Raw genomic sequence first — 12,677 nt, 5'->3', positions numbered from 1 at the left:
TGCCACCTGGGAACAGTGCTAATGGAGACATGTGAAGGATCATTATCATTGACGTGAAACAAGCAATGTGGATCGAGCCTTTTAGAATGAGAAGAGTTGGCTAAATTAATGAAGTAAAGTGTGGAGTTAATGTTGATCTCTTTTTTGTTTCAAAAGTTGGGAAAATTCGTTTGCTAAAAAAGTCGGACTAAAAAGGTTACAATTTTTTTAGTATAATGCTGCTTGGATGTATATATTTAGTAAGTTATTCAACTTATTTTTAAATAGAATTAGAAATAATGTTCAGCTAAAATCTTTATTGGTTAGTACAATGTTTGCATCAACGTATCTATAGTCTACTCCAAACCCAAGACTTCATTATCTCATATGCAAAGCTACCTTCCCCACTATCAATTGCTACCCATTATATTGTTTCCATGTTCAAGCCGCCGCCTCTGTCTTCACTCCCATGCATGTGTGTTCTTCTCCTCTTCTTTGTCCAAGCGCTATATGTGAACTTTCCAACAGACTTGTTCCATAAGTGAACGATTGAATGAGATTAACTTGGGCAACTGAATCAAGTGCTATGGATGCATTTGGTGTGTTTCATTTTGCTAAATGATATGAATATCTTTATGTGTTACCAGTTCCACATTGTTATTGTGGATCTTATTAGAGAGGTAGAAAAGTCATTATTAGAGGATTTTTATTATGTTATATTATCAGAAACTATATAATACTGTGTATGGTTTTTGTGTGTAACACATTTAAATGGCAAATTAAAATTGAAAGAATTCTAGGCTTACCATAATTTTGACGATGAGAAGAACTTTCATATCTACAACTTCTTACTAGGACAAGTTTAAGGGTGTGACTAGAGTGAAGAAAAACATTTAACAAGTATTATTTTAATTTAAACTGACATCTCAATCCTCATTTCACTAAAGTTATACCAGAATTATTTAAAAAACCAGCAACACATGTCAATTAACTGAGTGCACGCAACTGAAAAATTGTGTCGCACATCAACATCTTAAAAGAAAGACTAATCAAGAAAAAACCAAAAATAAAAAAAGCAGAATGAATTGTTTCCTCATAAAACAGGACCATTTTGGAAAGAAGAGAAATGTCAACAAAGGAGCGAGCGAGTTATTTCCATAAAATTTATACAAATTCTTTTGTCTACCAAATGGATCTGAAGTCCAATGCAATAAGTTTCATCTAGCTAGACCAAACAGCAAACGGAAATGAAAAGAAAAGCATAGGGTCTTGAAGCAGCCACCATGGGTACATTGCTAATTTAACACGAGCATTACTATCTTTTTTTTTTCTTTGAGAGGACACTGGACGGGGGAAAAAATCTGAAGAGGACCAGTGGCCCAGAAGCCCGCACCGCCCGAGTGGCCGAACAGGTGGAAAACTCTCGCGACGTCATCAAAATTACTGGGCCACAAAAATTCTCCATTTCTCCGTGCGCTCCGAGCGGCACGTCGCCCGGCCCACGGAGCACCACCACCGCGAGAGAGCACCAAGATTCAGAGGCCAGCAGGCTCCGACCTCCCCCGGGATTCCTCCGAGGCGCGGGCGGCGGCGGTCGGCGACATGGCGGCCGCGGTGCCCAGCCGTGTCGCGCTCTCGGCGGCGAGCCGCTTCCCCAATCGCCACGCGGTGGCAGGTGCTCCGTCTCCCCGTCTCTCTCCCTCTCCCGGTTCTTGGCTTCCGTTTGTCTGTTCGTCGGATGCGATTTCGGGGAGTAAGTAGTTGGTACCTTTCGGGGTCCGTAATGGATAAGGTTGATAGGGCAAGTAGAGGTTCGTGATGTCCACGCCGTTCGGGTGGGGATTCCAATTGGATTATGATGAGTCCCGAGCCCGACTGTTGCGTTGTTGCAAGAATTTTGCCGTTATTGCTAAGTTTGGGAGGGGGGATCCTTCATTTCGTGGTATGGAATGGCCGCCTGGTGTTTTGGCAGGAGGAAGGGGACTTGTGTATCGTGAAATCATCGCCTCTTTTGTAGTTAGTGGCAAGAATAAATGTGGAGGGTGGAAGCTTACCTTCAGTATTATTCTCTATCAGCTAGCTTTTAGTTCCCTGTTTGATAATTGATTGCTTCAGCATGCTTTTGTCAGGGACTGTGTTTCCACTGCTGCACTTGTCCATTTTGTTCGAAGAACACGCCAGTGATTTGTATGTCTCCAGATTACGTAGGTGTTAGCAACCAGATGAGGGTGGTACAAGACTGGCAATTGTTACAATGCATTATTGGTCCATTTACAGGAAAGCAAACAACACCTGCAGTGAACAACCTAAATCTAAGACGCACTTGATTACTGTTGAAGTAAAAAAATCAATCGTAGCTGCCCGCCGTTCTTGACAGACTGCATTACTACTTGATGCCTGTTACCAATTGCTGGTTATTCTTGATAGTGTTCTTGAAAACTCCAAATGTGTAAGATGGTGATTGAATCAACACCTCATGTCCTCACCTGAAACATTTGGAACTCTCTCTTTAGCATCAACCGACTGACCACAACCTTATGCACTTATCTATTGTTGCATGACCGTGAAGCTATACTCAAAATTCGTTCATTTATTTTCAGCCCTGAGACACAAATGTGCGACTGAGATGCGTGCTAGTCTGCTAGACTATGAAGACTTCCAGTTTTTATGGAAAAATTATTCATTATCCTGCATCATGAAGGATTGTTGGTAACCCATGTTACTTTTTCTTTGAATCCTGCAGGGGATAGATCATGCATTTACAAGGGAAGGTGCCAAAGTCTTGCAATCCCTATGGCTCTGTCAGCAGCTGCACCAGGCAAAGGTGGTGTGCTTGATCGACCGGTAGAGAAAACTACTCCTGGTCGTCAGTCTGAATTTGATGTGAAGTAAGTTTTACTCGCTATCACCTTTGTTTTCTATTTCGAGTAAGTGTAAAGTCCAGAAATGGAGTGATCTGAATTTTGCACTGTCTGGTGAGAAAGCACAAATACAATATTAAGTATCTCCAAACAGATAACAGATTCAGCTACTATGCATCTCACTGTTATTACTGTAACACTTTCCAATTTATTCATGCACAAAGAACATGTAATCCAGAGACACTGAAAGGTTGGGGAGTACCCCCAACTTAATTTGATAGCTGCACATCTCTTTCTCTTATTGCCATGTGCAAGTTCCTTCACTTGTCCAGAAACTTGTTTCTGATATTGTCATGGTTATGTCAACGCTCATTGTTGAGTCAATTTCAGCTCCACTGCAAATATAGTGTGGTGTAGTTGATGGCTTAAAGTGTTCTTGAAATGCCCTGTCTTGTTTCTTATGTTTTTTGCATTTTTCTGCTATAGTACAGAGAATGAAAATCTTAGTACCTGGTGCCACTAGCCCACAATTGAAGGTATATACATGGTTGCTTGTAGTGTTGGGTGTTCTGACACTTAGTCATGCAGTTTTAATGTTGGGTGTCAGCAGGCGACCGTCTTATTTTATTTATTTTGCAAAGACGCTCCATATTTCACCTCAGCGATGTGGGTTGGATATTCAGATTCCTTATAAAGCAAGTCCCTGAACTTTGCAGTTATTGCAGATACCTTTTTCTCCTAAACTATGTAGTTATTGGTTGTCCATCATAAACATCAGTTCATATTGGTAGGGCTTTTTTTTTTACTTTGAAATTATAAGAACATGTCTTGTACATGACATATGACTTCATTTTATTGTTCGACCCTTTAGGCCACCTTTTTCCATCCCAAGTGCCTATATCTTTGGATATGGCTTGTTTCATGATTATTGTTTGTGAAGTTATATCAATTACACTTGACAACACTGCAGTTGCTATTATTGTATAGGGTTTTTTGCATAACTGCCCTTGTTTTGAGCTCTAACTGCACGTTTGCCCCTATTTTTTTAACTTTGCATGTTTGCCCCTGGTTTTTGAAATCGAAGGCACCGTTTGCCCCTGTTTCTCAACACCGTGAACTGGCTTTAAATAATAGTCCCAAAAAAATTTCGAAAAAAATAGAAAAAAGAGGAAAAGACTATACTGCCCCTTATCCAAAACACACGACTCCCCTCCCGTTCTCCTCTGTTTCGTTCGCTGAGCCCGGCGGCCGGCAACCGGAGCTGCGGCAGGCGGCCGGGGACCGGCGCGGCGGCAGGTGGCCGGCGTGTCCGCAGCCATCGGCAGCGGCTGCGGCGACTGCGTCGACGGCCTCGCACGTCGCCCGCCTGGCGGCTCCACCGGCGGGCTCGTGAGCCAGTGGCCATGGCGTTTGCGCCGAGGCCTCACGCGCCCCCGCCAGCAATCCCGGCGGCCTCGCACGCCACATGTGCCAGCGGCCATGCCGACCGCGGAGCTTCTGCTTGCCCGCCTCTCGGGGATGAGCGGTGGCCCGAGGCGCGTCCTGCCGGGTGAGAGGCCGCGCGGCCAACATGGCCGACGTGCGGATGGTTGGGGCGAGCGGACGGAGTGTGCGGGGGAGCAGCGAGGCATGCGGGCGGACGGCGAAGCATATTGAAGAGACCTGAGGAACAGATGGGACGGAGATTCATTGGCATGAAATTTGATTGGATGGGCATGCCAATGCATGGACCAGGAAATCGATTTGCTGAATTGACTCTCAATCTGAAAATGAGGGGTTCGAATTGGATCGACGCCGGCCAGCCGCAAGTTGTTTCCTCTCGTCTGAGGCCGGACGCCGGCACCGCCGCCGCTACCCGGCTCAGAGCATGGTCGCCGTCGCCGCCCGAGGCCTTGCGCCGCGGCTGTACTTGACCCGCTGCTCGGACCTTCGCCGGCCAGAGCTTGCTCGATTCGGTTGATGTCTGAAGTCACGTTCTTGGTCCTTGGCTGGAGGTTGGAGATGACAGGTGGGTCCCATTTGGCAGAGAGACCGATAGAGAGAGGAAGTAGACTGACTGACCGATAGAGAAATAAATGGACATTAAGTCTGTACAAAAAAAATTCGGATCGATTCTTAGGTCATTCATGTCGAGGGTATTTATGTCTTTTCAGCTTGTACTTAACACCGTTAACTCTCCTTCACGGAACAGGGGCAAGTGGAACCTTCAGATTCAAAAAAACAGGGACAAACATGCAAAGTTGAAAAAAAAATAGGGGCAAACGTGCAGTTACAGCTGAAAACAAGGGCAGTTATGCAAAAAACCCTATTGTATATGGTATTTGTGCTTAGCTTCCTACAGCTACCCTATGCTCATATCACTATCATTTTTCAGGCTATCTAAAATGATGCCATTGAGCCAATAAAACAGTTGCATACTTGGGAATCATACTTGATTGCACACTTGGGAATCATGTTACGACCAAGTTGTTCTGTTCTGCAGGAAAAAGCGCAAGATGACGCCCCCATACCGTGTCATCCTGCACAACGACAACCACAGCAGGCGCGAGTATGTTGTCCAGGTCCTGATGAAAGTGATCCCGGGGATGACTGTGGACAATGCGGTGAACATCATGCAGGAGGCGCACGTGAATGGGCTCTCGGTGGTGATCGTCTGCTCCCAGTCCGAGGCCGAGGAGCACTGCACGTCGCTCAGGGGCAACGGCCTGCGGAGCTCGATTGAGCCCGCCAGCGGTGGCTGCTGAGATTGGGTGCTGATGTTTCACCCCGTATATTTTGTAAATACCCTGAATCACAAGATAAGCTGGAATGGGTGCAGCGAGACTGAGTACCGCTTGGGTAGGTGTAAATCTTGTAAGGGTGCCCTGTAGAAGAAGAAACATAGCGTTTTGGGTATGAAACATTTTTTGTTACGCTCTTCCACTGTTATTGGGCATTTTGCTCACTGCTATGCTGTTGCTGCTAGGAAAGCGAATGCGCGCGCGCGGCTGTTGCTGGCTTCCGTTTGCCAGGTGAGGTCACCTGGGTCTCCGTGCCGCTGTTAGACACACACGATAGGTTCGTGACCAGATCAGATCACGATTATAGTAGGTGGATGAGGTCCTCGCCGGAATTCTCGAGCTGAAGCTCGCCGCTGCCGTCAAGCCGGGAGTTTCAAATCGAGTTCTCGCTATCCGCGAGAAAGAGTTTTTATAAGCGGACATGCTGTACAGCCGTTTCATAGGCCTACTGCTACTTAGCCCACTCCAGTCCTGATATACGAACATTGGGCCTCTTCTCTCGTATGGGCCTCCGCTGGGTCTTCTCTTGGTTCGTGATATTCTTCCCTCCTTGAGAAACAGCTTGACCGCAAGCTGTTGCAGCGGGTAAGATGGCGGATGGCGTACCTGGTATTCGTCTTCACAGTGTGGCGACCCTTGTTCTTCAGTCAATGATCAAGAATGCTTTCTGGTTCCTGCAGAAACAGCACTATTGACTCATTTGTTCGTGATATTTATTTTCCATTAGCTATACTATGCAATCAAATATTCGTGATATTTAATATTTTGTTCGTATTATATTTTGTTGTGTGACGTGTTTAACGTTTTGCTCGTAGAAAATAATTATTTATTCATATTGTTAAAATATTTATTCTAGTAGCCGAAATTAATTATTTATTATTAAAAATTACATTTTCAAAATGTCATGCAAATATAGACAAGTATGATCTTGTTTTCAAGATCTTGTTATAATAAAAATGATGTTGAAATCAAAATTTAATTTGGATGGTTGTTTTAATATTTAAATTTTTTTTAGTTTCGAATATGCATGCATGTTGGTGAGGTCATCGTCATTGTCCTCCTTTGCATGCACCGAATCTCTTCGCGAATCTGCGCGCTCGCACGCTGGAGCGCTTCCTGGCGCACGATTTGACAGCAGTACAGCACCGATGTAGCTGTCTCCCCACCCACCCTCCCACGTAACGGCTCAAATATTCCTTAATTTTCTCTTCTCATTTCAAAATTTTCCTATTAAATATTCCTTAATTTTCTCTTCTCATTTCAAAATTTCCCTATTACGTTCTCTAATAGCAGGTGGTATCATTTGTTTTTCTTTTCAGATTTTTCCTTTTACTTTACATACATTTGAAGTTCTCTTGACAACTTTTTTTATAAAAATTATAGTAAAAAGATACGTATAACAAGGATCGTAGTACCTAGAAGTTATACGATAAACTTATAAGTAAAAAAATTGTGGGAGAAATTTTTCTAATAAAAATAACTTTACAGAAGTTGTGCTAAAAGATTATGCTCCACAATTTTTTTGAATATATATATTAATTAAAATTGTATGTATCATAAAAGTTGTGCTAAAATTCTTCAAGAAGTAGGAAAGACTTAAAAGTTGTATGTACCATAAAAGTTAGAATGAGAATATTTCTTTCAGAAAGCATGTGCAAAAAATTATGTGTAAATGTTGTGTTTGTAAGTTATGACTTTCCAAAGAAAAAAATTGGGAAAAAACGTTCCGAAAAAAGAATGAGATCTGCTGTCGGAGATCGCGCGTTAGTTGGGCTCCTCTCGCGTGCGCGGAATAGGGGGCCCTCCGCACGCGGGCGCACGCGCGCCACCGCACCACCGGAGCCTGGCTCTGGGAAAACGGGCGAGCATAGATCTAGGTGAACTTTTGCATCTCAGAGCAAGTATTATGGGCCACGGAAAGCCGGTGAAAACCAATGCAAAAAAGAGAGAAAGCAAGAGAGAGAAGATAGAAGGTGTTTCGCGAGACGCCGGCGCAAGCAGGCGGATGCGTGCGGGGAAGCCTCCTATTCGCTGCGATCCTGCGACGCAGGCTGCCCATTCCTCACTGGCTCGCGGCAGCTGCAGCAACAGCATTAAAAACACGCCAGGGTGGCATCTTTTCGCCCAGAGTGCCGGCGCCTCCATTCCCTTTGCTCTCATAGGCCCGACTGCTACCTGATCAGCTAACCAATCACTCCAGTCTTGCATCCCGGAAGCCTGATTGGCTCTATGTGCGTGCAACCAATTAGACCCTACGCGCCCCGGATCAGCCGACTGCGAGAAGCCGAGAACAACACCGCCGGCCTGAGTAGGGGACTGGGCCGTGAGTCGTGTCATCCTGCGTGGGCCGTCATCGCCTTGTCTCCCTTCTTCATGAGCTATGAATGAGAGTTTGGTGGTCTCTTTTAATAAAGATGAAATAAAGAGGGCGTTGTTTCAGATATTTCCTACTAAAGCGCAGGGCCTGACGGTTTGCCGGCACATTTCTTTCAGCGTCATTGGGAGCTCTGTGGTGATGAGGTTATTGAAGTGGTACTTCGCGTCTTACGAGGTGAGGATGATTCATCTTTGATTAATTGCACGTGCATTGTGTTAATACCAAAGGTGGAGAGCCCGGAGGAACTGGGTCAGTTTCGCCCTATTAGCCTATGTAATGTAATATACAAGATAGCTTCAAATGTGATGGCGAATAGAATGAAGTCTGTACTACCGGAGATTATTTATGAGGAACAGTCGGCTTTTGTTCCAGGTCGACTTATCACAGATAATATAATTACAGCTTATGAGTGCTTGCATTTTATGAAGAAGAAGAGAGCAAGAGATAACAGATTTTGTGCACTGAAGCTGGACATGAGGAAAACATATGACTGTGTGGAATGGAGCTATTTAAAGACTATAATGATTAAGTTGGGTTTCCACCGGATATGGGTTGAGATGATTATGAGACTGGTCACTACGGTGTCTTTTTCTGTCTTATTCAATGGAGATCGTCTGGATAGCTTTGTTCCGACAAGGGGAATCCGTCAGGGAGACCCAATCTCGCCTTACTTGTTCTTGTTAGCAGCGGAGGGCCTTTCGTGCCTATTAAAGTCCAAAATTCAGTCATCAAGCCTCAGTGGGATTAAAGTGGCTGCCTCGACCCCGATGGTTAGCCACTTATTGTTCGTGGATGACAGTCTGCTGTTCTTCAAGGCAAACAGGTAGAGTGCGGAGACGGTGACGGATGTGTTGAACACATACTGCCAGGCCTCGAGTCAGAGGATAAATCTTCTATACACTTCGCCAAGGGGGTGAGTGGCGGCATCAGAGAGGAAATCATGGAGACTCTGGATGTGCACAATGAAGCTCTAAGTGAGAAGTACTTGGGAATGCCCACGGATGTTGGTACTGCTACGAATGGAGCTTTCAAGTATCTCAAAAATAGAGTTTGGAAGAAGGTCCAGGGGTGGATGGAGCAAACACTGTCAGCTGGTGGAAAGGAAGTGCTCATCAAGGCTGTGGCACAAGCGGTGCCAACCTTCTCCATGTCTTGCTTCAGATTGCCGAGAGGGCTGTGTCAGCATATCGATAGTTTGATGCGAGACTTCTGGTGGGGGACTAAGGAGGGGAAGAGGAAGACATGCTGGGTAGCATGGGAGGAGATGACTAAACCAAAATATATGGGAGGATTGGGATTCAGAGATATTGAGCTTTTCAACCTTGCACTGCTTGCGAGACAGGCCTGGCGCATTTTGCAGGAGCCGGTCACACTCAGCGCGAGGGTGTTGAAGGCAACTTACTTCCCTAATGCAGACTTTCTTGACGCAGAACTTGGCCCATCTCCATCCAGAGTTTGGAGAGCTATCATTGACGGAAAGGGAGTTCTACAGCAGGGCCTGATCAAAAGAATTGGAATGGGTGAGGACACAGATGTGTGGAGAACAAATTGGTTACCAAGAGATGGCCTCATTAGGCCGATCTGCTACTTGAGCAGTACACCACCGGCAGTGGTCAGTGAGCTGATCGATCCAGTGAGTTTGTCTTGGGATCTGGATAAACTGAAATTCCACTTCATACCGATGGATTGGGAGGTAATCAGGAGTATACCCCTATCCACTCGAAGACAGGAGGACTTTTGGGCCTGGCGCTATGAGAAATTAGGAGTTTTCTCAGTTCGTTCTGCATACCGAATGTTGGTGTCTAACCGAGAGCAAAGGACTGATTGGATTGATCACAACCCAGGTCAGTCAGATATGAGAGCAAAACATAAGGATTGGACAGATTTATGGAGTGTCAAAGTTCTTTCCAAAATTCGAGTCTTTTTGTGGAGACTTGCAAAACAATCGATCCCGACCGGTGATGTCCGTTATCATAGAAATATGGCGCAGCACAGCAACTGCTCCATTTGTGGAAGGCCAGATTCCTGGCGCCACTCCTTGCTGGAGTGCAACATGGCCAAGTGTGTCTGGGTTTTGCAAGGTGAACCTGTGCTGGAATTTCTAAGTCAGGCACAACATGAGGATGCTAGGGGATGACTACACGAGGCAGTGGCAAACTTAAGACATGAAGACCTTGTGCGTTTGACAGTCACGATGTGGGCGATTTGGTACGCTCGAAGAAAAGTCATTCATGAGGAGATGTTCCAAAGCCCGTTATCTACTCATAATTTTATTGAGTGGTTCTTATCAGACCTGGAAACAACTACTCATACGGAGGTAAAACAGAGACAAGGGGAGAGGATCGGGCCTCTGGTGCCGCGCTGGATCCCACCTCCTCGGGGAGTGTTGAAGGTGAATGTTGATGTAGCCCTATCCAAGAATTCAGATATTGCAGCCATGGCCGTGGTGGCAAGAGATGAATCAGGGATGTTTCTTGGCGCATCAGCTCTGGTTGTTGAGGGAATTACCTCGCCGGAGGTTGCAGAAGCAATGGCTTGCCGGGAGGGACTTGCTCTCGCAAGCGATCTGGACCTGCAGAAGATCAGAATTGCCACGGACTGTGTCAATGTGGTGAAGAACATATATGGGCAAGGTATGGGACTTTATGGCCATATCGTTATGGAGATCAAGGTAGGGGCGGCTCGGTTTGTGGACGCTCAATTCGTTCACGAAAGTCGGAGTTCTAATGGTGATGCTCATAGACTAGCTAGAAGTTCGATCTATGAAGTTGTAGGACGGCATGTTTGGCTTCTTGCTCCTCCTGATGGAGTTTGTACCAACTATATTTCTTAATTTAAGGTGGTACTATCTTTAAAAAAGAAGAAGAGATTATTGGCTTGGCAAATGACAAGGACATTTCGCGTGGCCCTGCGCTCTCGTGTTTCCTAGTACTCCGTTGGCTCGTAGCACATGGATAGGCACTTCGAGTTATTTCTTTTTGTTATAACAGACAGGTGTGAGAAATTCAGATATACTGTACTCCGTATGTGTTATAGTATAAACATAATGGTTAGTCTACAAACTCGATGGATGGTCTGAGATGGTTCACTCTCTTTTTCTCTCTTTGAAGTTCGTAGGATCTCTCTCTTTCCAAGGATTGATGTCAAATCCTCAAAAGGAGTCTCTTACTGGTAATAATAAGCAGCTCACCTAGTGACATCGTCCTGCGGCGCTTTTGAGTAATAACAAGTAGAGAGGTACACTCCCTCATTATTATTTTTCTTTGTTTCGGAACTAGAAGTAATAATATAATACATCCTCGGCACTCGAAAAGAAAAAATCATTTTGGACAGCGACAGGTCTCCAAAATTTAACTTTGACTTCTTACTTTATAAAAATATTTATTGCAAAATGATGTGTTTATATTTTTATGAAAGTATTTTTAAAGACAAATCTATTCATGTGGTTTTTGAATTTTGAAACTCAACAACTTAAAAATTATATATTAATATATTCCCAATATTTGATCGAAATCTTATCCAAAGCGATTTTCTTTTCGAGTATGGAGGGAGTAAACATACTAATAATGTTTGATCGACTTTCTTTTCGAGTATGGAGCGAGTACATGTACTAATAATTTCAAACATAGGGAGGGAACGGGACTAAAAGGCACTCCCTCCATCCAACTATCCAAGGCCCATTAGGAAATCTGAAAAATCCAGATATGCAAGGGCTATTCTGGTTTTTCCTCAGGAGTGACACTTCGGGAATCGATGCGGCAGTAATTCATCCCATGCATGCCTCGGGAGTGAAAGCACATGCAGAGAGTAATCAAATCCGCAATAAACGCTGGCTGTTTTTCCCCAAGAAAAACTAATGACAGGAGTGCTTCCCTTGGTCTTTAAGCCAAGCAAAAATAGACTTTGCATAGTTGGATGCAGGGAGTATATATAAAACTTGACTCTATTGGGTCAAGTCAAGATGTTAGCGGGCCGGTCTGCAGACTGCCTGTAGGCCGCCGCAACCGCCGCACGCACAAGCGGCTAGCTCAGCAGGGGATTTCATCCTGCGTTGACTCGCTAGGCCTTGCCGGAGCATGCAAGCGCACCTGCAGGCCGCCGCAACCGCCGCATGCAAATATGCAATACTCCATTGCGCAGTTCAGACTTAATAAAAGGATACCACAAAATGCTTGACGCCCGTTCAGTTACCATCTACAATAAAAACAAATATCATTCACATCGTCTACACAACCTTAACTCATCATCTGGCTTTTCTCCAGAACCATCAACCATCGCATTCTTCACTTACAACAACACTACGAAAGCTGCCACACACTAGACTAGCAACGAAAGCTGCCGCACACTAGAGTAGCAACGAAAGCTGCCTCACATTTTATTTTTCCCTAGCATTGAGCTGATCAGATATGAAGCCAGCAAGAATCCCACCAATAATTCCACCTACATAAAACAAAACTGAAAGATATCCAGCAGATGCAGCTGACATGTGCTCGCCTCCAATAGCTGGGAAAAATAAAGTGAAGAAATATATCAAGGATTACTCGAATCATGGCAAGATGAAATAGCAAACGAAGTTCTGTGCATAAGATGGATGAGTTCGAACACAAGATCACACAAGCACTGAAGCATCCACTGCCCAAGCATTGAAGCATGCATCCAGTCATTGGCAGTTGATCCTCA

At 44.8% G+C, this 12,677-nt stretch overlaps 1 protein-coding gene across 1 annotated transcript; it reads left to right on the top strand.

The window, feature by feature from the left end:
• Positions 1-1,373: 1,373 nt before the first annotated feature.
• LOC120678725 (ATP-dependent Clp protease adapter protein CLPS1, chloroplastic-like) lies at positions 1,374-5,762 on the top strand. The gene is made up of 3 exons (XM_039960044.1): positions 1,374-1,654; positions 2,723-2,867; positions 5,323-5,762. Exons 1-3 carry the CDS (start codon positions 1,582-1,584, stop codon positions 5,582-5,584), a joined length of 480 nt encoding a protein of 159 aa, XP_039815978.1. The 5' UTR covers positions 1,374-1,581; the 3' UTR covers positions 5,585-5,762.
• Positions 5,763-12,677: the final 6,915 nt, after the last annotated feature.

The sequence above is a fragment of the Panicum virgatum genome, chromosome 6N (assembly GCF_016808335.1).
Source record: "Panicum virgatum strain AP13 chromosome 6N, P.virgatum_v5, whole genome shotgun sequence".
Taxonomy (NCBI): Eukaryota; Viridiplantae; Streptophyta; class Magnoliopsida; order Poales; family Poaceae; genus Panicum; species Panicum virgatum.
This window is presented reverse-complemented; position numbering and strand designations above follow the sequence as displayed.